This window comes from Balaenoptera acutorostrata, chromosome 4 (genome assembly GCF_949987535.1).
Source record: "Balaenoptera acutorostrata chromosome 4, mBalAcu1.1, whole genome shotgun sequence".
NCBI classification, from domain to species: domain Eukaryota; kingdom Metazoa; phylum Chordata; class Mammalia; order Artiodactyla; family Balaenopteridae; genus Balaenoptera; species Balaenoptera acutorostrata.
In genome coordinates this window covers 56292200-56318648 of record NC_080067.1, presented here as the reverse complement: position 1 = coordinate 56318648, position 26449 = coordinate 56292200, and the positions used below count along the sequence as shown (strand labels likewise).

Sequence of the window (26449 nt, the reverse complement as noted above, 5' to 3'; positions counted from 1 at the left end):
ACTTTCTGCTCATGTGGCTCCTTTTTTGATTATCGATAGCTGTTATTTCAGGCCAAACAGACGCAAAGATCTAGACTTTATGATCATTCTAGCCTTAAAGTCCTTGGGGACCTCGGTGACAGCTGTATAGAACTTCACACTTACACACCAATTAATATTTGTCTTTTTTTTTTTGCATACTTACTTTGTGTTTTTTCTACTGATTTTCTCAAATTAAGTCAAAGCTGAACTAACACTTCTAAGTGAAAACTCTTATTTACAAGTACCCATTTAAGGAGAACTGACATATCTCTATTGGGTCCTTTATTTACCCTAAATATCTACGGTAAAATTCATTTTAAAAAATACTAGGGCCCAATGTTAAGGCTTACTTTATATAGCTACAGTAACCAAGACTGTGTGGTACTGGAGAAGGGCTAGATACACAGATCAATGGAACAGAAACAGAGGACCCAGAAATAGACACACACGAGTATACCCAAATGATTTTTAACAGAGGTGCAAAAGGAATGCAATGGAAAAAGGTAAGTCTTTTCAACAAATGGTGCTGAAGCAATGGGACGTTAATAGGAAAAAGAAATAAGAAGAGGAGCTTAGTGATAAGACCAAATGCTGGCAAAGATGAGGAGACTCTGGATCACTCATACGTTGCTAGAAGGAATGTAAAATGGTATAGCCACTCTGGAAAAGTTTGGCAGTTTCTTACAAAACTAAATATGCAATTATAATACAATGTAGCACTGTACTCTTAGGCATTTATCCCAGGGAAATGAAAAGGCATGTTCACACAAAAATTCGTACACATATGTTCACAGAGGCTTTATGTGTAACTGCCAAAAACTAGAACCAAATGTCTTTCAATAGGTGAACTGTTAAACTGTGATTTGTCCATATCATGGAATACTACTCAGCAATAAAAAGGAACTGTTAGTACACACAAGTTGGATGGATCTCAAATTATGCTCAGAGGAAAAAATAAAAAGCCAGTCTCAAAAAATTAAATATTATATGAGTCCATTTATATGATATTCTTTAAGTAACAAAACCATAGAGATGTAGAACAGTTTAGTGGCTGCTAAGGCTTAAGAGATGGTGGGAGAACAGGGGAGTGGCTATAATGGGATAACAGAGGGAAGCCTTTTGGCAAAAGCACAGTTCTTGATCGTGGTAGTGACTACACAAATCTACCCCCCCCCCCACAAAAACATGTACAGCTGGTGAAATCTGAATAAACTCTGTGGATTGTACCAATGTTAATTCCTGGTTTTGATATTGTACTATAGTTACGCAAGATGTTACTACATTAGGCAGGACTGGGTCAAAGATACATGGGATCTCCCTGTACATTTTTTCCAACTTCCTGTGAATTTACAATTATTTCAGAATAAAAAGTTTTTTGTGTTTTCAATACCAGGAGCTTTGGAATCTTGAGATCAAAATCTGGTTCTGCTACTTACACTACTGTGGATAAAGTTATTTAGCCATTCTGAACTTTTGTTTCTTCATGTTTTAAGGATAATAATATTAGCTGGTGGCTTAATGAGAATTAAAATGAGCAAAAAAAAAAGAAAAAGAAAAAAAAGCAGTTTTTTCCATCTGAGATAAACGAGACCAGATGGCAAAGTACTTTTCAAGAATAGTGCCGTATATGGGACTGCTTGTATGATTAAGCTACAAACTGTACCTACAACTTTGTATAATCCATTTGTAAATGTGACTTTTCTTATTTGTAGACAAAATTAGGTTTAGATTTAAGAGCATTATTAGAATAATAGCCATGCCACCATATAGATTAGAAAACTGAGGACAAATAAACTTCCTATAGTCCATAATCTGATGAAATATACTTCAAAAGGTTAAGCAAACATTCTACAAAGGAAAGCGATGTGACCTGGAATTTGATACGGTTCATTTCCACATCAAGATCAAACAGATTAATTAGCTGCTTTTAACCAAAGAAACTCCCGTTGCTTTGGAGAATGATCTCTGAAAAATACTTCAAAAATCATAATGGCCACCTTTCACTGTAGATCCCTCCACAATAAGGCTTTCCAGGTTCCATCAACAACCAATACAAAGAACTGCTCAAGATCCTGGCTGGCGCTGTGACACCCTCAGGCCTACCCTGTTCCCTCTTGCAGTGCAACGGAAATTCCTGTGCCCGTCCCTTGCTGGCAGCCCCAGTGAAGGCCCGCCTGCTGTCAGCCGCCCAGCCCCTGGCAATAGTTCTGCAGTCAACCCTGGACACTTCCTCTTGACTTCTCATCCAATACCAGAATGAACTGACACTTGGCACTTACCACTCTGAGTGGGTAGCTGGTCGGGGGGAACAGCGGCAGCTTAACTTGCCTCAGTCAAATTATGTTTGGGAGAGAGAAGAAGAAAAGACAAGGCACCAAACAAACGATGGCCTGAATTCTTTCATTCAAAACAACTGTAATAGTTTGTGCAACTGATGACAGTAAAACATACAAAATTAATACAGGCTTTTTTTTAATGAAGCAAAGAGACTTGGTAAGGTGGCTTTGCAAAGACTCTGAACTTTCATTTAAACAAAGAGTGTGCTGAAAATTTGTAATGCAGAAATTATCTCATTAACATCACACAAAAGAACAATCACTCCCACTGCCCTGGCTTCCTACTCACAGTTGTATTTGAAGAATAGATCTATCAAGAACTGTGGAAAAACGTCTCTTGGTATTTTTTTTTCCAGTATGAACTGAGGAGGGGAATGCATATAATTATACATACAGTACCTCTGCCACTGAAACAAGATTGACAGATGAAACTGTTTCTCCCCTTCTGGTCTTCATGAAGTGTAAACCCAGCCTACAGCAGCAACAGCAGAGCACCACAAATGATTTGAATAACTTCCTAGTTCCACCCATGCATGGCCTATGAAAATCAAAGCCTCTTTAAAGGAAGTCAGAAGACTTTACTGAAAATGTAAGTAGATCTATTATACTTTTACTATCCCATCCTCTCCATTCCATTCCTATCTTGCTTGTTTTTCTGAGAATTCATTTGCTATGGGCAGAGGCTTCTGTTTACCCTGATGGGCTGAGGGTAGTAATTTGGGGAGCAACGGAAGAAAGTGGCTTGCAGGAAAGAGGAAACACTGGATTATATGGCCAATGTAAATAACTTACAAAACGTTTAAGTCCAAGTCCACCCACCTACTGGACTTGGGCGCTATGTAGGAAAGCCAGCGCTGAACCAGGAATGAGATCCATACGAGACCTGAATCTGCCTCAGCTTTGTCCCATAATCTAGAGTAAACAACCCACCAAACAAATTCAAGTGAATTATATAAATAAATGATACACCAGGAATTAAGGGTTACACCATATGTCAAAAGCCACCCAAAAAAAAAAAGCCACCCAGCAATCACATAGGGATGCTGAAACAGTAAAGGAAATCAGGGCTCAAACTGTCGGCCACCTCCAGAGAATTAGTCCTGGACGAGAAGGGCTTGCTGGATCTTAAAGAAATTTAAACGGCCCAGAGAACTGAAAAGTAAGTATGTTTTCCTAATATCTATGGCAGACGGGCTCCACATTCTTCCTATTGCCTTGGCTGGGTATTTGAAAATCATTTTGACTAAGTTCTCTTGGTTAATTTTCCACATCCAATTTCTGTAATTTAAACCATACTTTAAACCTTAACCATGCTTAAAAAGTGCTGATGGCTCTTCCTTTCAAATGGTTCCCTTCATCTCCAGTCTTACTGCCACCTCCAATTCGTCTCACACCTACACTAGTGCCACCATCTGGGTCGTAGTCATACCATCTGGGTCACACTCAGTGACTTCTAGCTCTCCAGCCTGCAGACACACACAGTGTACTACTACACCACCTGCCCTAAAGCTGTGCTAGAGGTAGGGAGGTGTGGAAGGCTACAATAGCTAACTAAGAGATCATGAAGGCTCAAAAGCAAGAGACAGATCAAAGAACTTTTACTCTAAGGTACTTTGAAAGTCATGACAATATTACCTAACAAACTGACCTACCTGAGGCAAAATTTCCTCACCTATAAAATGGAAAACGTGGATTACATCAGTGGTTTTTCAACATATGCAAGCTAGGAGGGCAGGGCAGTCAGGAGAAAAGAGGAGCAGGTGTGCCTCAGGCCTCTCCACCCTCAATCAGCTCCATTTGTTTTGTATAGGGGACGTCCATGTAAGATTAACTGAATAAAAGGTTCTACAACAACCTTCCAAAACGACGAACCCACTGAAGGCCTAGATCAGAACTGAAGTCCCATCTCACTCTAAAATTCCATGACAGCTTGACTTTTCTGGCCCCATTAGAAGGTAACAAGGAGCTATACTTGAACCTTTTCAAATAAGCGAATTTAAAGTACCAAGCAGTGGTTGAAACACAAGCCAATACTGAGCATCCAATGGGATGGTGACACCACTGATGGGAAAACCATTCAACAGGATTTGCTCCTAAAACAGTTTCTCCAAAGAGTCCCATTCTTCAGTTCCTACCAAGCTGCGAGAGCTTTTTCCACCAAGACACAAACTACAGCTTTGTTTTGTTTTCTGGAATGTCTGTCTGCAGGATATGACTGGGAGCTCGTACTCCCACCGACCTCTGCAGGAGTGTGGCCCGAGCAGGCTGCAGGATGCAGCCTTGTCTGGCCTTCTAAAGCCTCCTCTCAGATGTCTGCTGCAGACTGGGTCTCACCCCAGAAGTTAACTCCTGCTGATAAGAAACCCTTCCTATGGCCAAACAAGTCACTGTTTGATTCTTGTAGCATTCTTCACTCCTGTTTTTCTTCCTCCTCCTCCCTTCCTATAAAAAAGGTGTCTTTTAAGTATATCTAGAAGGAAACCTGAACAGCTAGGCGCTTTCCCCTCTTAATTTGTTCCTTATCCCGCTGGTGATTCATGCCCTGGGCCGCTCCTTCCTCAGCACACTGAGGAGGCTCTGTTCGGCTCAGCTGTGGGAGGCCACGTCAGCAGGAAACAGCGCTGGCTGCCAGGTCACATTCAAGACTGTCTGGAGCAAGGCAGCATGCAGCACCCGCAGGACAGAGGCTGCTCTATGGTTTCCCCCAGTGAAGGGAGCACTCAGCCTGGACAGAAAGACCAGCCTCTGTGCACCACAGCGACACAAGCTTAGGGGAGACTCCAAATACTACAGGTTAGAGTTTCCCCGTTTTGAAATGTTCCCCAAATATTTCCAGTTATAGAGTTATTGGTTTCTCCTCCTTTTCTTAGAGGACGTACTGTACTGCATCCAAATTCATATTTGGAAAAGGCTGCCACAAGCCAAATCAAACTTCGTCGTGGCTTTCTGGCTCCTGGGTCCAACAGAGGAAATTCTGCACACCCAACCCACCAATCTCCGCAGCCCTGACACACACGTTGAGTCAGGATGGAAAACCTGACCTAAAGGGCTGACACATAAAAGTGATCACTATGGGTCTTTTTTTCTTCTAAACACACACGGTAAAAACAGTAAACAAATAAGGCCTGCCATATGTTATCATGGTATCTCACAGGATGGATTCCCGACAAGAAGCAAACAATTCACCCTATACAAAGAGATACGCTGCATGAGTGACAATGCCATACTTTATGCAGCTGGTTCAGTAAAGTCCAAAACCAATCCTGCTCACGTAAACCAACATGATTAAGGTTACATGCTAAAATAGCAGGGCTCCTATGCACCCAGGATACCTAGGAGCTTCTTAACTTGCTGCAAATTTAGACCAGAAATACTGTAAAAAGAAAAACAAACAAACAAAAAAAGTGATTTTTCTCAGAAATCTCCTAAGTTCAGGGCTTTCCCCTACACTCTTGGAGAAAGGTCTTCTTAGGTGGACAGCCCAAAGGTCGAATCTTTCTCTCCAAAAATACCAGGTTTGCTAAAGAAAATATCCCATCCCATGGAGAGTATTAGTAAAAGAAACAGGAAAGAAAGGAGGTGAAGACAGAGTGAGTAGTTCACGACATGGAGAAGGGTGCTATGAGAGAAGAGGCACAGGATGGAGAGCAGACGGAGTAACACACAAACACTGCAGACACAGCAAAGGCAGTCTGACCCTCACAGTTCTGGAAGGTGACTGAGCTACTATGTAGAAAGAAGGCGTTAACTACCCCAAGCACAGGCGTGCACACACAAACCCAAGTGCAAAAGAGACGATGTAGCTTCTGAAAGGAGTCTATAGCAAGAGAGGCCTTAGGAGCAAACTAGAAAAGGAAGAACACACAAAGCCAGGAGACCACACGTGGCTGCAAAACTAACATTCTAATGAAAAGGAACTAGAGGACAAAACAAAATCAAATATTATAGGTACTTAGAGATTTAGTGACGTAAAAGGTACTTTTTTATTTCTACCATTTGTGAAAATGAATACCAACAGCACATCTAATCTAAGGGGCCACTTCATAAAGCCTGGTCTTCAGACAGGGACTGAGTATCACCAGCACCTCGTTATGGGAGAAAAAGAAAATATTAGATTTGGCTACCTACTAATTTATTGAAAACCAAACAAATATTCCAAATTTAACTGGCTACCACAGGCTTCAAATAAATCCATAGCATTTTGACCAAAGAACATACCCTAGTGCCCTGATAAACTACAATAAAGCTTTAAAATCATCTCAAAAATAAAAACTATCAAATCATATATGCTGCTTATACATCTGGAATAAATTTAAATTCGTTATTATACCAGGGAAGTTTTTAGAGGTAGATGGTCTAGATCCAAAAGTAATAATATGTCTTGGGTAACACTGTAGGGAAGGAAGGAAGGGAAGAAGGAAGGAAGGGAGAAAGGGAGGAAGGAAGGAAGGAAGGGAGGGAGGAAGGGTGGGAGGGAAGGGAGGGAGGAAGGAAGGAAGGAAGGGAGGAAGGGAGGAAGGAAGGAAGGAAGGAAGGGAGGGAAGGGAGGGAGGGGAGGGGAGGGAGGAAAGGAGGGAACCTAAAAGGAGGGAGGGAGGAAAAGAAAAGAAAAGGAAAAGGAAAAAGAGAGGGGGGGAATAGGTGGAGAAAATGAAGTATTTTTCATATAAATATTAGAAGTACATGATAAGGGGCTTCCCTGGTGGCACAGTGGTTGAGAATCTGCCTGCCGGTGCAGGGCACACGGGTTCGAGCCCTGGTCTGGGAGGATCCCACATGCCGCGGAGCAACTGGGCCCGTGAGCCACAATTACTGAGCCTGCGCTCCACAACAAGAGAGGCTGCGATAGTGAGAGGCCCGCGCACCGCGATGAAGAGTGGCCCACGCTTGCCACAACTAGAGAGAGCCCTCGTACAGAAACGAAGACCCAACACAGCCATAAATTTAAAAAAAAAAAAGAAGTACATGATAAGATTGCTGAACTTGGCTATACTGTTTTTAATAAGGTAATGCTACAACAACCAGCACAGAGATGAAGAATAGAAGAGCCTTGAAATTTTTTAAAACCCAAAGTGTAGCTTTTACCAAAAAGTTAGACAAAACAGAGAAGACACAAGTGATAACACTGGCAAACACATACATTCATATACATTGCATGTGTGTGCATATGTATGCATACATATACACACATTAGAAAAAATAACCCTTTTGGCCAGTGAAACAGAGACATTTGGTGAGAAGCTAAAACTAACAAAGAGCATCACAAGATTATGACTTGTGTATGAAAATCCTCCAGGGTGCACTTAGAGGATATAATGTTTAAACAAATGAGTCATATTTCTACAACTGAGAAGTACATAGAATAGTAAGCTATTTCAATTTTTACATACATGCACACACAAAATGATGATGCAAACACAAAATTAGGACAAACCCGTATCAATTTGTGATTTTTAAAGACCTAATTAAATCTGGAAGAGAAACTGAAAACTAAATAAATGTATTTCATTGATTCCAAGTAATTTTTTTTCTCATTTTAACATCTCGAGAAAAGGAAAGCATCTTACAGTTAATGGCAAGTCAGTTTAATTGATGGTATTTTCTCATGTAGAGATATGTAAAATGCTGGTGTATCTCAAAATCAATCACATCATAGATTCAATAAAATGATGGGAAGTAACCTATGAAACCAATGCAAAAAGGACAACCATGTGTGCTGTTTCAGAGATAAGAGACAGGCAGCAAGGTGATCTTAGCCAGCTCGTGGATAAGCAGTGGGTACAAGATGGGGAGCAAAGGCACATACAGACCCTTCAGCTGAGGCAGTACACCTAGGAGGAGAAAATATCACTTTTTATGTTTTTAGGATTTTTTCCATTCACAAATAATTTAATGCCCTAAATATCAGATGACATAAAAATAAAATCCACCGATTGTTTTGCTGAAAACAATGTTAACTAAATACTTATGACAACTCTATTTTTAAAAATATACTGGGGGGATTTCCCTGGTGGTCTAGTGGTTAGGACTTAGCGATTTCACTGCCAGGGCCTGGGTTCAATCCCTGGTTGGGGAACTAAGACTGGCAAGCCGCGCAGCACGGCCAAAAACAAAACAAACAAAAATTAAAAAAATAAAACTGGATACTAACTATATGCAAACCTCTGGAGGTGGGAACTCAAGCATTTTTTTTTAAATCCTAGGTGATTCAACTGTGCAGCCAGGGTTGACAAGTGATGCAAAGTACCTGGCATACAATAGGTGAGCATATTTTTTAACGTGGCAATTATTAAAACAAGGAAAAAAATACACCCTGGGTAATTTTCTTTCCTTTTTTTTGGTTACTAGTCAAGATTAATTTATGCTAATAAGATTTTAGAGAAATTAATGTAGTACCTAAAGTAAGAGTCCTACATGATATATTAACATCTCACTTTCAAAAAGAAAATTCTAGATAATTAAGCACTTGAGATCTACCCACACTTGAACCTATTTAGGTAAAGTTATAGTCTTCTCATGAAATTAGGAAGATCTAAATGGCAGAAAACTCTAGGGGAATAAAAGTGACAGAGGAAAGAGAAATTGGGAGGTAAGAAGAATTTTAGAAACCATCTGGTCCAATCCTCTTATTCTGAGGTGAGGAAAGTGAAGTCTTGATCAAAGAAACCATATTGAATGGAAAGGTTGTTAAACTGTATCGGGGCATTCTCTGCCTTTAATCAGGGGCAGAAGGTTTTATCAGTTTCTTCATTTAAAGGGGAAGAGAAAAATTAACAATATAATCAACTGATTTTTACTGAATGAGTTCAAGTCCAATGACCTTTGATGTGAACTTAAACCAATTTTTTTTTTAAAGCTGCACAAAATACTGGGTCTATGGAAGGTGCATAGTAAAGAAGATTTGTATCAAGGAAGGGGAATAGGCTTGAAATAAGTTTAAAGAGGCCAGATTAGCAAGGCTATTTCACCCTTCCTGTTGAGCCATTTCCTATGTCCCCTAAATACATTACCCAGAGCTACTTTTCAGCACTCTGGCTCAATTTCTAAAGAATCTCATTTTCTCCAAAGTCTGTTCTATGGTTAATTACGTGCCTTCTCACTACCCTGGGTATAGCCAAGAAATAGGTAGAATGCACCTGTTGTTCTCGAGTTCCATCTGAGATGGAGGCTGGCATTCTATTCACCTCTGAGGAATGTTAATTGCTGATACCAGCATGACAGGTGCAATGAGTAGAAAAATGATCAATGAACTCAACTCACAGAACAGTGGCAGAGCTCATCTAGAGACCATGAGAAAACTCCTCAAGAGTTGTAACTTTAATTACTAACAATTGGTCTGGAATTCAATTTGACCCTTGAAACAGATTTTTAAAACACAGCACAATGTTCTAATTTCTACAATGGTGCCCTGTCCACAGGGGAAAAAAAGGGAATATGTATAATCTTGTTTTTCATGTTACTATGGAGTCGTTCACTAACCCCAGCTGCTTCTCATGGGTTGCTTCTCCTCACGTTCCTCCCATTCCAGATCTTTACTGCTGTTGTCCTATCTATTTTGAATTCTGAGGCACTTCCTTTTCCCCTAGTTTTATACTTTAAAAAGCATACTGTTTCTTTAGAATACTTCATAGAGTGAAGCCAACTTCCATATCGGTTCCCTGACTTTTTATCCTACCCTTTTGGTTTTTTCTTTTACTACCACCCAGCTGTCTAGGGGGAGGGATGTACTAGCTTATTACTTGAATACAGTATCAGATATTGTGTATCTGTTTAGAATATTTTTCATATTTGCATAAGTTTCCTAACTCAGTGATCCCCATATACTACATAATACTATTCATTAAACTCTAAAATATTCCTGGAATATCTTTGGCAATCGTATTTATTCTCACTATGTCGGAACTGAGGCATAGAGAAGAAAAAGGAATTCCTGATAAAATGGCAATTGAATTAGGAGGTGTAAATGGAAAGATTATACGAACAAATCCTTTGAAAAGAGTCCCTGATGCAAACCTCAGTTCATTAAACCTATAGTGGAGGAAGGGGAAAAAATTTCAGACCAAGAAAAAATTCTATCTTTGAGCTTGCAACTGAAGAATTTAAGCCAATCATTCTTCTTTATTTTTCTTCATTTACATGGACTTTCTCCCTTTTGTCCACTTTGTGACCAAACTTAATCCTGAGCGTTTTCTCTTTTGTTTAAGGGCACTTCTCTAAAAATCCCCTCTTACAAGTGCCCCTCTTCCAGAAAGCCTCCTACCTCAGCTGTTCTCAAAGCCTGGACCCAGAACCACCAACATCAGTATCACCCGGGAACTCCTTATAAATACAAATTCTCAGGACCCATCTCACCTACCCCAGACCTAAATCAGAAACCCTGGGGGTGGTACCAGCAATCTGTGTTTGAACAAGCCCTCCAGGTGATTCTAATCCATGCTACAGTTACTGGTAACTGTCAGCATCTGAAACAGGATGTAATACCCTGGATTCAGGTATGCTGGGGGGACAACTTGAGCCAAATACCAACCTGTTTCCTGGGCACCTACATCATTCAAAGTATGAGGCAAGATCTATGAAGGGAACAAAGAGGGAAGCAATAGTTTCAGCCCAATTCATCCACAGAGCCAAGTGGAAAGAGTGCTAAAAGCAGCTTCTGCAAGCAGCAAGTTGTAAGATGGTTATTTTCTCATCCCACTTTTTCAGCTTCATCCACCCTGTACAATCTTTACCTATTCTAATCAACTTTGAATTTTAATAGTTTATAATAGGTGAGCTGTCATGTTTACATCTAAGTAAAGGTAAAATAGATCTGTTCTCTGCTGAAAGGAATAAACTCAAATTTCTGTTTGATGACTCTTATTTACTACTTACAGAAGTTTATAACAAAAAGAGCAATTTCAATTAATAGGTTCAATAAAGACAACCACCACATACAGTTTACTTATTAAGTATATGATTACAAGATAAACGATCTTTAAGCACATTGCAAACCTTCTTAAAGAAGACTAACCTGGATGAACAGACAGGTACACAGCATGTGCAGTGTGATGTACTTGCGAAAACACACCATGAGAATTTCTTTAACTATCCTGAGGGTTAGGTTAACCAGAAATTCTCAGTCTCCACTGCGTATTAAATTACCTATGAAGCTTTTCAAAACTAATGCCAAGGTCTTGCCCCCAAAACAATCTGACAGTTCCCCTTGGCTTAGACAATCTGACAATTCCCTACAATTAGCCTGGAGGTCAACTTGTGCATTTTTTTTTTGAAGTTCCCCAGGTAATTCTGATGTGCAAAAGTTACAAACCACTAATGTTAATACAACCAGCCTTAAAATCCTGAGGTGTTAGAGATGTTCTTTACCTTAAGCATATGATGCAAGAACTATGTCACTCAAAATGTGAATTCTTAAAAAAAAAAAAAAAAGTGAATGCTTGACCCACAAAATAAGAAATGTCTTGATCACTGAGAATAAATTAACCAATTAATCTCAGATCTTGGTTTCTAATTTATGGGATAACAAGCCACACTTTTGCTGTACTTTAACATTTTGTGACTATTTCATGATTACACTCAGGCAATTTAAGTATAAAGCTTTGATTATACTGCCTGCAAAGACTGTTCTTCCTCGACTGGAGGAGACAAGTTCTAGCTGTGCCAAAGTACTCGTGTTGTCTGCACTGCTTGTATCCTGGTACAGCAGGCACAGAAAATTGACACTGCTGGATCTAGCATAAGACACACTGACTGATGTTAAAAGATCCAATCCCAGGGGCTTCCCTGGTGGCGCAATGGTTGAGAATCTGCCTGCTAATGCAGGGGACACGGGTTCGTGCCCTAGTCTGGGAAGATCCCACATGCCGCGGAGCAACTAGGCCCGTGAGCCACAATTACTGAGCCTGCGCGTCTGGAGCCTGTGCTCCGCAACAAGAGAGGCCGCGATAGTGAGAGGCCCGCGCACCGCGATGAAGAGTGGCCCCCGCTTGCCACAACTAGAGAGAAAGCCCTTGCACAGAAACGAAGACCCAACACAGCCAAAAATAAGTAAATAAAAATAAATTAAAAAAAAAAAAAAACGTTAGTTTAAAAAAAAAAAAAAAAAAAGATCCAATCCCAGATAACCAAAATAATCCAACCCCAGACAACAGTTAAAGACTTGGCACTCCAAGCAACGAACAGGCAGAGTTTAATTTGACATCTACATGAGATAACTGTATGACTGTGTATATCCACTTTACTGAGAACTGCAGAACAAAACATAAAATTCATCTAGTCGGTCCTCTAACAGAATAACACTTTCACTCAAAAACACACTAAGAATAATGCTTATATTTATCTTTTTAAGTTTCCACTTCTGTTCCCAAAGACTTTTCTTCCCCTGATGTTTTGCCTCCTCTTCTTATCAGTTTAGAACAGAAATTTTAATTTGCTAATAACTGGAAGCTTTTTAAATTAAGTGAAAATGTGGAAACTCCTATAGCCAGAAAGATACCACAAAGCCTGTTAATTCTGGCTCTGCTGCACTGCCATATATAAAGTGTCCGTAAAGATGTTATATTTGAATTATGGAACACTTCCATTTTAACTCAGACACAAAAAGACCTGAAGAGTTTTCAACACTCAACTTTTCTCTCCAATTGCTAAAGGGGGTTGGGGAGTTATATCCAGCCACACAAGAAATGTGGGTATATGCAAAGAGCCCCGAACCAGGAGTCATAAGGAAAAGTCGCTGATGTGGGCAGTTTTTTTGTTTTGTTTTGTTTTAAATAAATTTATTTATTTATTTATTTTTGGCTGCGTTGGGTCTTTGTTGCTGAGCGCGGGCTTTCTCTAGTTGCGGCGAGTGGGCGCTACCCTGTTGCGGCGTGCGGGCTTCTCATTGCGGTGGCTTCTCTTTGTTGCAGAGCATGGGCTCTAGGCGCGCAGGCTTCAGTAGTTGTGGCTCACGGGCTCTAGAGCACAGACTCAGAAGTTGTGGCGCACAGGCTTAGTTGCTCCGCCGCATGTGGGATCTTGCCGGACCAGGACTCGAACCCGTTTCCCCTGCATTGGCAGGCGGATTCTTAACCACTGCGCCACCAGGGAAGTCCCTGTGGGCAGTTTTGAGGCCAGTTTTCTCCATATTTAGATGAGTCCAGAAAGAAGTATTAAAACACACTCCCCTTTTACCCAACTGTCTTCATATCCTCAAAAAATAGTGTGCAAAATACCTTCCAAGTCACTGAAAACTCTCCTCCAAGAAGCAGTACCCAAGCTGATGAGCAGAAAAAACGCACTTACTTAAAGGAAAAAAAAAGTTTGCTCTTTTTTATCCTTTTTTGTTAATCCTAATGCTTGTCCAATTAGGACAGAGTGAATACAAAATGTTTAGTTTGTAAACTATTGTTTACACTGTTGGACAAACATTTTTCTAAAGGACCGGATTCCGCCTATCTTAGGGAAACATACAACATCTAGTGCATAGCTCACTCCCTCTCTTCAGTGTGTGTCCCACTGGTCAGCAAGTCATGACTATCTCCTAAACATCTCAAATTTCTGTTCCTGCTTCCACACCCTCCACCAATGCCCTCACCCAGGCTCTCTTCGCCTCCTGCCTGCCAACTCCATTTACTTCAGTAACCAGACTCGTTTACAATTTAAAGTGTACTCTTTCTATGCCTGGGTCTGACATGGAGTTTACTGCTACAGATAAATGCTATAATTTTTAACTGCACGAAAACAATAAAATACTAATGAACAATCTAAATTACTTGCTAATAACATAAAAGATAAAGCTGGTCTATCTTTCACTATTAAATAGCCTTAAAAATATTTTCCAAGGTGTTCCCAGCCCACTCCTCACAAAAGAAAAAAATTATCGAAAGAAGGGATATAATGATCACTCCCTCATGCTTTTTACAAGTAAGGGAGCTAACCAATATACTGGACTTCTTCAGAATTACTGTGTTTTTGGAAACAAACTCACACCTGCATTCATTATCTTAATTTGAGGAACGGAGAGTAAAAATAACCAAACTTAATTACTTAAGTACAGTAACAAAAACAAAAAATTACCTCTGTGAATTAACTATGAGACTTTTCCATGATTTTGACATGATTTTTTAGCAGTAAATCAGGAAATGACTTTCCTCTTTTCTGAGCATCTAGGAGGTGCTGGATAGGCACTGGGATACAAAGATCACTAAGATTTGACCCCTGCCCTTGAAGAACCCTTTACAGACTTCTTTAAAGACACCTCTAACATGAAATTTTCCATTTCAAATTGTAAGTGTAAAACACAAAGGTAAAAAATACAGAAAGAATAAAGCAAGAACTAAAAGATTATAAGCTGTGAAATAAAATGTGGTGGACAATCGAGGTAATGTGACAATTAGCTCTTTGGAATTATCTGTCATGCAAAGATCTGTGACATTTAAGGAACGCCAAGCAGTGGTACCCTCAGAAGTGACATTTTAACCACTGCTGAACAAGTGTGCAAGACAAAAATGGCACAGAAGCTAAACTCCCACTGCATAATTTTTAAACATATTATGAAGCAGTACGACTAAAATGTGAAGACATCTGAAAACTCCTAACCAATACCTCAGGTTCACAGAGTCTTTCCTGAAATGCTTTAAACTGACAATTAACAAAAATAAAGGTGGTTCAATGTCTAGCCATAATGGAGACTGGGAGCCTAATAATGGTTCCTATTTATTGGACCCTTACATTGCCTTAGAAACTGTTCTAAGTGCTTTCTACCCAGTATGCCATTTAATCCCCATAGCAATTCTTTAAGACCGATATTATTATTCCAATTCTACAGATTAGGTGTAGGTGTAGAGAAGTAACTGCTTTTACGATACACATCTAACATGCAGGGGACTTCTAGGCCAGCCAATCTTACTCAAAAACCCATAATGATCTTACCAATATGCCTTACTGCCTCTTCAGTACTGCCTAAGAGCAGGACACATTAAATAAAGATTAAAAGAAGTATGGAATTTAATTGAAATGTGAACGACAATGCCGAAAGGAGGGAAGGCATACCCATAGGAACTACTTTATAGGCCTGTCTGAATACGGCCTCTCAGGCATAGTGTGAGAGTTAACAGCTTATCATCCAAAATAAAAGCAACAACTGAAGCTTCACTACAACAAAACTAACTTTAAATGCATGAAACAGTGGAACCACTGTTTTATCCACAATCCTTTATCTGAACAATACATACATCCCCATAAACCTTCATCTGAAATGTCTGAAATGTTGCTATCGCCATCAACCCATGAAAGCAAGCTTATTGTTAAGTAGGCAATGAAATGGAGGCTCGAACTTTGACTGATAACCAAGTCATTGCCCACAACTGGTCATGGCATCTCTTTAGAACAAAAATAATCAGCAAAGCTGTGTACATTACTAGATGATGATGATGAGGCTAGTACTTACAATGGAATGTCTCACAACCTTACTGGATAGGTATTCCCACTATCCCCATTTTAAGAGAGGAAAGAAACTGAAGCTAAGAGTTTAACCATTATCTAGTGAACAACCAGGGATTCTCACTACAGAGCCTTTACTCTTAGAACATAACCTTTATAACTTCTAACAATTAAATCACTCAAGCTTTACTTGAAGAAAAAGGCCAAAGAAAGTCTGACAATATAATTTTGTGTACAGTTTTTGTCCTAATTATGGATATGTAACAATAGCTAAAAACAATCGAGATAAATGGGAAGGGTAGAAAGCAGCAGACACACTCGATATTTTCCCTTGAGAGGGACTTCACACCACCTCGTGGGAAGCAGCATGGTTTCGCACTGACGTAACCCAGTCTCAGGACATTACTCAGTCCCAGCACGATGACAGCCACACTTATAATCACAGACTTTCCTCCCACTCCCTCCATAAACTGGACTTTCTGCTCTGGGCCCATCAGTACTCACTGACCCTCATGGAGACTACTCTGGTGGTAAACTTCCAGTTACTCGGCAGCAAGCTATTGTCTGAAAGGGGGCCTATCAGGTCAGCATACAAAACTCCTGTTTGCACAAACAGCTATGCATGTCCATGTATGAGAAAAAAGGCAAATCATCATGCCCAAAATAAGGCTCTCAAACATTTCAGAGATCAGGTATTCTCCAAAATGCTAAAAGTGATTTTTCACCAACATTTAATCAATATTACACACACACAGGTAAGAGACTGATTTGTCCCAAATCTAATATTTAAGTTATAAAATGAGCTGGCAAGTTGGTGGAATAATTCAGATATTCCTAGAAACTCAGATTCTCTCAGCCTAGAGCCTCACTGGAAACTTATGTACTAAGTCTTACCAAATATAGCTTTGGATCAGTCAGAAAGATGGGCAGGACACTGGGGCTAGCCTGGGCAAAAGACTTGGTATTTTCAATTCTAAAAGATTTTCTCAAGTGAGGCCTTAACTGTTCACAATAACATTTCAGATTAGCGATCCCTCACAAACCCCCAAATGCAAAAGGAATTGACTTTCAAAGCAGTTTCTTGTGTAGAAAAAGAAGCTCTCAAAATAAGAAAATTGTAACAGGAAAAAATCTTTTGCCTTATAATATAGACTTTCCGTAAGTAATTACATACAGTCAAATAACAATCAATTACATATTCAATGTAATGAAAGTTTGCAAAGATTCTAAACTATTTAAAGGCAGTCATAGGACAGTAAGTTCACTTTCAAATCACCCAAATAGTTTGGATAAAAGACTTGTTTGCAAATTTAAGCCAGGGCAAGGGTTCAATCACTCTTAGGAGACAGACTTCATTTGCAACAGGTCCTCTTCCTTGGTTGTAAGCCAGTAAAACAGGAATTTCTCACTTATATGCAGAGTTTTCTTTAAAGGCATAGACCATATAGAAGCTTTGCTTGTGAAATGATAGTCTACCTCAGCTTGCAAGCCCTACCTATGACATCACTCAAGTCATTTCTCAATCAACAAAGCAAGAGACAACGAGAGTCCACTAGGACCTCTCATAAAATTCTTAGAAAGAATGACAGGTCGGTGTTTTAATGTGCCAAACAAGTCTAATAAATGCACTTAAAGTACCAAATGAGAAAAAAAAAGTAACTTTAAGGTCCCAGTGACAGTCTGGATTCTGAATATGGCGGGGAGCGGGTTGGGAGACAAACGAGGAGATTAAAAAATGTGGACCAGCTCTCAATGGTGTCATTCACAGGGGCCTGTGAGCAGAGCATGCTGTTCATCAATGATACGGTTCCCACACTCAGTGGGGCAGGGGGACTTAGACACAGAGCTGAAGAAGGCTTAAGGAGAGTAAGCAGGAGAGGGAGAAAGTTTCACACTCTAACAGAACCCAAACTACAGCCATCTCAGAGTAAGGCTCTCCTCAAGTTTCCCTCCTGCCACACATTCTGCTGTCATTTCAAGGTCTCTACTCACTTACCACAAATTAGCCGAGTAAATAACCTTTTTAAAGATGTCTAGATTATTCTGGACAAAAAATATTAGTAATCAAATATCTTTAAATATTATTCTTTATTAGGATAATGGTGATTCCCAAGCATTTCACTTTAACCTGTTTTTTGCTGTTATCACCAGGACATTCACCTGTTTTCCTCAGGCTCATGATTTGAAATATGTCTTGAAAGACAAAAATTGCGGCATTAATACTGGTCAACATGAAAGTTCTTTAGACTTACACGTGTTTTTTTTAAAGGAAACTGATTAGCTTTAATTGTAATGTGATTTGAAATTTGAAAGTTCTTCTATAGAGATTTTAAAGGCCCCTAAAAGCACTTAACTAAATATCTTTAAGTTCCCGGCACAACAGTAAAAGTTAAAAGAAAAATCATCACATCTGATGTAACGCCAGAGCTAGTCAAGGGCCTAGTGGTCAGTAATTATTGTCAGGCTGTGTGGCTGGAGGTATTGGTAGGGTGGAGGATACACTGTTTCCTGTCACAACTGAACTCACAGTCTAATTCAAGGGCTAAGGAAAGGTTTACACATATAACCAGATAGTTACATGCAGTGCTACCTCCACCTGCTCCTCCAGGAACGCAGAGAAAGGTCAGAATGGACTGAAATGGTCCGGGGGGAAGGGGGGTCCCCTGCTGAAGGAGAGAGCCCTAGAGCTTAAAGGAAGAGTGGTATTTGTTTTGGCTGAAGCGTTTTACAGGGAGCAGAGAACTGGCCCAGATAAAAAGATGGCATGCGTGGGCAGGAAGGAAGGCTGCACTGCCAGCACCTCAGCCCAGACAAGGATATGAAAATAACGGGAGAGACCTGCAGCTGCCCTCTATTAATTCCTGAATTTCACCAGAGGAAAAAATTCAGATTGATCGCTAAGATTCTTTTTTCCCTAACAATTAGCTCTTTATACACTTTCACCTGGCCTAGGAAAGAAAAATCTTTTGTCTAGGATGCCATAGGTATAGTGCTGCCTCCAAGTAAGAATAAACGATGACCTTCTGTGGCCCCTTCAAGACCTATGATTCATGTTTCATGGAAATATTGAGAAATATTCCATTAGAAATGAATCTGCTTTCACAGCATATTGTATGTTTCCTGTGTTTTTCTTCCTTCATTATCACCAAGGACATTCCCATGAAAACAAAATCTTGTTTTTTCCCCAGAGTAACCATGTGCTTTACATTGATTTGCTCTGAATTTCCAGACTGCCTTTTCATGGCACCACAATGAGCTTCTGGGGTCTTTCCAGTGACGTCATAAATGTCCTATAGAGAAAATTATTAGGCTGACAAATTCGACTACAAGCAGAGGGGGTTGACCTCACATGGTATAATTTCAAAGTTTCCAGGAAGGCCTGCAACCAGCTCCACTCCCTCCCCCTAACCCCACCCCCCAGCCCCCAGCAATTCTTACTGTGCTGGCTAGTGCTGAAATAGCAAAGCTATCAAGCTGACAGTTTCAACCACGGTGTAAGCAATGGGGATGACTTCAAACTTTCCCGGAAGGCCACCACCACCAATCGCCGCGCTCTCCTTCCCCGCCGAAAAAAACACCGCCCCATCTGCTGGCTGGTGTTGAAAAAGCACAACTAGAGCTTCATTCTCTTAACTTTAATCTTTAGTAAAATACAAATGCATCTTTTACAAGTTGCCATTACGACATGACTCAATTTCAGATCCTTTCCTAATCAGTCCTCTACCATTGTACCCGTCCTCTTCCAGGAACTGAAGCTGGAAGCCCCACCTAGAAGCTCAGCCCACCCCAACTCTGGGCCCAATCCTGACTCTGGACAGAGATAATTTAAGGACTTCTAAATCAATACTCTCTGTATCAAACTATCCTGCTCTCACTTCTGTGAACAGGGTACCTGTCTTATTCCAAACACCCCGTCTCCACCATCCACTTTTGCTCTGCAAACCATCTCTATCTCATTCTGGTCACCTGAGTACTCACCTAGCATCCTTCCCAGAATCCTGTTACTCCAGGAATAGGAACCCATCTTGCTCTTGTCACGTGCCCAAGAAAAGGGAGTCGATTTGAGTTCATGATTCCCTGACATAAAGCCACGGAGCAAGGCAATAAAGAGCTCTGCTGTTTCTCACTAGATGACTTTATTTATTTATTTTTTAACATCTTTATTGGCGCATAATTGCTTTACAATGCTGTGTTAGTTTCTGCTGTATAACAAAGTGAATCAGCTATACATATACATATATCCCCATATCCCCTCCCTCTTGTGACTCCCTCCTACCCACCCTATCCCACCCCTCTAGGTGGTCAGAAAGCACCGAGCTGATCTCCCTGTGCTATGCGGCTGCTTCCCACTAGCTATCTATTTTACATTTGGTAGTATATATAAGTCCATGCCACACTCTCACTTTGTCCCAGCTTACCCTTCCCCCTCCCCATGTCCTCGAGTCCATTCTCTACGTCTGCATCTTTATTCCTGTCCTGCCCCCAGGTTCTTCATAACCATTTATTTTTTTAGATTCCGTATATATGTGTTAGCATACGGTATTTGTTTTTCTCTTTCTGACTTATTTCACTCTGTATGACAGACTCTAGGTCCATCCACCTCACTACAAATAACTCAATTTCATTTCTTTTTATGGCTGAGTAATATTCCATTGTATATATGTGCCACATCTTCTTTATCCATTCATCTGTCGATGGACACTTAGGTTGCTTCCATGTCCTGGTTATTGTAAATAGAGCTGCAATTAACATTGTGGTACATGACTCTTCTTGAATTATGCTTTTCTCCAGGTATACGCCCAACAGTGGGATTGCTGGGTCATATAGTAATTCTATTTTTAGTTTTTTAAGGAACCTCCATACTGTTCTACATAGTGGCTGTATCAATTTACATTACCACCAACAGTGCAAGAGGGTTGGTTCCCTTTTCTCCACACCCTCTCCAGCACTTATTGTTTGTAGATTTTTTGGTGATGGCCATTCTGACCAGTGTGAGGTGATACCCCATTGTAGTTTTGATTTGCATTTCTCTAGTGATTAGTGATGTTGAGCATTCTTTCATGTGTTTGTTGGCAATCTATATATCTTCTTTGGAGAAATGTCTATTTAGGTCTTCAGCCCATTTTTGGATTGGGTTGTTTTTTTGATATTGAGCTTCATGAGCTGCTTGTAAATTTTGGAGATTAATCCTTTGTCCCTTGATTCATTTGCAAATATTTTCTCCCATTCTGAGGGTTGTCTTTTTGTCTTGTTTATGGTTTCCTTTGTTGTGCAAAAGCTTTTAAGTTTCATTAGGTCCCATTTATTTTTGTTTTTATTTCCATTTCTCTAGGAGGTGGGTCAAAAAGGATCTTGCTGTGATTTACATCATAAAGTGTTCTGCCTATGTTTTCCTCTAAGAGTTTTATAGTGTCTGGCCTTACACTGAGGTCTTTAATCCATTTTGAATTTATTTTTGTGTATGGTGTTAGGGAGTGTTCTAATTTCATTCTTTTACATGTAGCTGCTCTATATGACTTTAGATGTGTGAATTAGCCTCTACAGGTCTCAGCTTCCTCATGTGTATCTGTCATACCCATTCAATGAGAGAATACATAAGGCTAAGAGTTGAATAAATATTAGCAATGATAGGGATGCTAATCACAGTGAAAGGATAGTAACAACTTGTGTTGGAATTTATAAACATATTGCCTATTCCCACATTCTATGTTGATATGCTCTACCTAACTGGAGTGAAGCATTCACTAACTCACACTGGAACTCAGATGAAGGGGGGGATGAGAGCACCTGGGCTGAGTGGCTGTCTGTTATGCATGAGTGGCCAACAATGGGTCTGGACTGGGGTTCCTTCCAGTTCCTGCAGTTGATCCTGTTGTCCCAGGGCCTCCCAAGCCCTAGCAAACTACTTGGGGTTCCAGGTCACCCTCATCCTGTCCTGTGTCATTTCAATTAGTTGGGCCAGGTACCAACATGTCCAAATAAAGATAACCACAGTACCTGGGTGTTCAGAAGAGAACAAAGAATAGGAAGGCTCAGTAAGCCAAAGATAAATGGCTCTACAATTCTTCTTTAGTCAATGGCATTTTTTTAAATCACTGAAAGGGGTGTTAGTGTCACTTATCTCCAAGTACCATCATGAATAAATACAAAGTTTCCATTGTGGACAGAGCAATATACTTGCTAAATTCCCTGCAGAGTATACCAGTTACGAATTGGACCCACAAAAAGTGAGGAAGAGGCTAACTAGACGAACACACACACACACTCTTCAGACACCAAAAGTAGAAGCAGTTGGCACTGCAAAAGTGGATTTTATATATGTTGATCCATTCAGCAATTTGCTTTTATAGATTCTATTACACATACTCAGTTGTAGAGGGACACAGTCTTCTAGCCAATGCATAGGGTTCCAATGTTACCATGACCAGAAGCTCAACTATTCTCTTACTGAACTGGAAATATCAGCTTCATTCTATGTAGGTAAAATAACTTTTCATCTAGTTTTACTAGTGTGTGTGTTTTTTTTTAAGATACAGAGTGAATTTTGAGGTTTTATTTGTTGATAATATCTGTTACAGTTCTACAAGTAGGTAGAAGATTCTGTAACCCATACTATTTTAAAATATTTTTCTCTCTTCTTTTACCTGAAGTTCCTTTGTGTGATCTATCACCGAAGACTAGGTTTGGTTTTTAAATGGTTTAGAACACCAAGATCAATTTCAGGGACACAATGAATGCAATCAGAAAAAATCATTAATGAAATGGTTAAATCATTTCAGATTAACTGCAATTAAAACCCACTAGGATTCTAGCCTAATGAGTTTTAATTTTTTTTCCTAAATTTTTGTTCTTATAGTTTCAAAAACAAGTAATGAAACAACACAGCAGCACACTCTGCTATTATGCAAAACAATAGGAAGATCAACTTTTTCCATGCAGCTCATTATGGAAAACTAAAACTAAAGGGCATTTTCCTTCATTTTCTTTATATATTGGTGAGCAAGCCCAAGTATTAAAATAAGACCTCTGGTCAGATTCCAGTCTAATCAATAACCTAGTACTGAACTCAATTACAGGCCAATTTACCATTTGCCCCATAATGCCAATCACTGCCAAAAAGAGCTGTCACACAGTGCCCTCCAACACAGCAGTATTTATAGACTAACTCCATATCTGGATTGATCTTCCTACACAGAACCCCACATGGATCAGAGTACCTAAGCGTCTTTCTTTCCTTAGTGAACTATAGAGAAGAGGCACTGGTGTTACACAAACTAGAAATTCACTGAAATGCCGTAGGAGCAGTACTTAAAGAACTACACCCAAGGAGCCTCACCTACTCCTGGAGCTTATTTAGATAACCAGATTCTGGACTCTGAGCTGATGCTGTACTGGAATAAGGCTTATGCAGACCTTAGGAGGGGGTACCTTGCATGTGGGAGAGACACGAATTACTGAGGGCCGAGGGTGGACTGTGGCGGGCAGCTTTCTGAAAGTTGGCTGCTGGTATTCATACTCTGTGTCATCCCCTTTCTGGAGCAGGCTGGACATACCACTCCCTCTTGCCCTTTAGTTGCTGCTCCAATGACGCTGCCATAATGTAAGCCCCCATGGAGAGGCCACTTAGCAAGGAACAGAGGGAAGCCGCCTGCCACTAGCCCACAAAAAAAACTAAATCCTGCCAACAACCACTTAGGCGAGCCTGGAAACAGACTGACACTCAGACATGCCTTACGGTGACTGTAGCTCTATCTAGCCCACACCTGGAGTTTAGCATTTTGAGAGGCCCAGAGCCATAGGACACAGCTAAGCTGTGCCTAAATTCCTGACCCACAGAAACTGTAGACAAGAACTGTTTTAAGCTACTAAATTTGAGTAATTTGTTACTCAGTAATAAATAACAGATATTTAATACATATTTTTACCTCTAAAAGCATCATTTGGATAGCATCACAATATATATTTGAAACTTTTACCTAATTTGAAAAAGTACTTGCTGTTCTCATCTGGAATTTTAAGCTCTCTTAAAAATCTCTGCATTTTTCAGGACTACCAAATTCCGAAATATATGAATACAATGCAAGCTTTCCCAAGTTAATTTAATCCACTTAAAAGTCAATAGAATACTCAAGATATTTAACTTTGTCACTTATATATCACGGGCCCACATCAGCATTAAGGAGCCCCTAATAAAAGCAAAAAAAAAAAAAATCCAAGATAAATTTTACTTCTAGAAAATCACATGCAGACTCAGAGATAAACTCTACTTCCATAAAATAATAAATAAAGTAAAACTTCTTTGATTAGAAAGCTTACAAAAAACTTCCTTACCTTGAATGCACTGAAGTGTTCCATCCTCCGCTCTTATTGTAAAAGTCTCACCTGGATTAACTTGAACGAGAATAACCTGCCAAAATAACACAGTAATTTCAATTTAATACTAGAACATCTGGGGATTTCTCTTCAACGGTTTTATTACCTAAATTTATGTACTAGACAAGAAGTATGTGGCACAGAATCTTGTATAAACACAAAACTTAGGATATGTCTTAGATCTAGTTCAAATTTGAGGAGGGTAAGTTCATGCATTTGAATTTAGCTAAGTGAATTCTCCTGTGTTGCTTATGCTATGTAACTAAAAAAAAAAAAAAAACAACCCCAATGTTAAGATACTTTTTCTTTCAGACAATTCCTTTTTTTCTTTCACTAAATCAGAAACAACAATTAAAGAAGAAAAAAGACCAGAAACTATAACTTGCAAAGGAAAACTGAACAGAGAAATGAGTTTCTGATCTAACATTGTTGCATACCATTCCCAAGTATCTATTACTGACCTGAGTCTACGGTGTAACATTAGAAAGCAATTTATAAGAAAAATGTTTGGGGGAAAAAAAAAAAGCGTGTATAGAACCTGGAAATAACAATGAACAGTATAAAATAAATATTACAAATAAGACCCATCAAACATTCAAATTTTCGAATCTATTACCTAAATGTCAGTGTTTTAGCCATATAACATAGATATTTAGTTATCAGAAGACAACTTCCGAAAAGACTAAACCACGGATGCCACGGCAAAGTATGTTCTTTTAAGAACCTCACTTTTAAGTTCTAATCTCATTTAGTTCCTTTAGATAACAAAAGTTTAAAAAATCACTAATTTATATCTAAATATAAATTAAAGGACATAACAAAGCTTAAAAAACTGTAGTTAAAAATTACCATGTGCGAGACTAACACTATTAAAATAATGACTATATATTTCTAGAAATTGGAAGGATGTCAGTGTCACATTCATCTTATAGTTCTTAGAGCAAGCCTTGTTCCTCCCTGCCTCAAAACCATCAAGCATACTGTTCCCTCTGTCTGCAATGCTCTCTGTGCACTCCTTCACCTCTGCCCACCTTATTCCTGCCTCAACCAGCTAACGCCCATTCATCCTTGCCAGATTAAGAAGTGGTATTTGACTCTCAGGACAGGCCAGGTCTTGCACTATGTGTTCTCAAAAAACAAACGAACAAAACTCTACTCCTTCCTAAAATTTACAATTGCAATTAATTAACTAAAGAATTATTTTTGTGTCTGTCTTTCCTTTAATCTAGGCTCTCTAAGGGCAAGACCTGACACAGAATAAGTGCTCAAGAAATACATTTACTGGGCAGATTGGTTCAAGATGGCAGAATAGAAGGACATGATCTCACTCCCTCTTGCGAGGACAATGGAATCATGACTAACTGCTGAACAATCATCGACAGGAAGACACTGTAACTCACCAAAAAAGATACCCCACATCCAAAGACAAAGGAGAAGCCAAAATGAGATGGTAGGAGGGGTGCATTCACAATAAACTCAAATCCCATAACTGCTAGATGGGTGACCCACAAACTGGAGAACACTTATACCACAGAAGTCCACCCACTGGAGTGAAGGTTCTGAGCCCCACGTCAGGCTTCCCAACCTGAGGGTCCAGCAATGGGAGGAGGAATTCCTAGAGAATCAGACTTTGAAGGCTAGGGGGATTTGACTGCAAAACTTCGACAGGACTGGGGGAAAGAGAGACTCCACTCTTGGAGGGAACACACAAAGTACTGTGCACATCAGGACCCAGGGGAAGGATCAGTGACCCCTTGGAAGACTGAACCAGACCTACCTGCTACTGTAGGAGGGTCTCCTGTAGAGGTGGAGGGTGGCTTTGGTTCACTGCGGGGGCAAGGACACTGGAAACAGAAGTTCTGGGAAGTACTCCTTGGCATGAGCCCTCCCAGAGTCCGCCATTAGCCCCACCAAAGAGCCCGGGTAGGCTCCAGTGTTGGGTCGCCTCAGACAAAACAACCAACAGGGAGGAGACCCAGCCCCACCCATCAGCAGGCAAGCGGATTAAAGTTTTACTGAGCTCTGCCCACTAAAGCAACACGCAGCTCTACCCACCACCAGTCCCTCCCATCAGGAAACTTGCACAAGCCTCTTAGATAGGCTCAACCACCAGAGGGCAGACAGCAGAAGCAAGACCTACACTTCTGCAGCCTGTGGAACAAAAACCACGTTCACAGAAAGAGAGACAAGATGAAAACGCAGAAGGCTATGTAACAGATGAAGGAACAAGATAAAACCACAGAAAAACAACTAAATGGAGATAGGCAACCTTCCAGAAAAAGAATTCAGAATAATGATAG

At 40.0% G+C, this 26449-nt stretch overlaps 1 protein-coding gene across 4 annotated transcripts in view; it reads right to left on the bottom strand.

Moving 5' to 3' along the window:
* The window catches only part of FNDC3B (fibronectin type III domain containing 3B), a 354599-nt gene that overhangs the window by 224549 nt on the left and 103601 nt on the right, over nt 1-26449 (bottom strand). For all 4 annotated transcript variants that reach the window (XM_057546030.1, XM_007197501.2, XM_057546029.1 and 1 more), the window contains one exon: nt 24108-24183. In XM_057546030.1, the coding sequence (XP_057402013.1) occupies nt 24108-24183 (76 nt within the window). The remainder of the gene's footprint in view (nt 1-24107; nt 24184-26449) is intronic.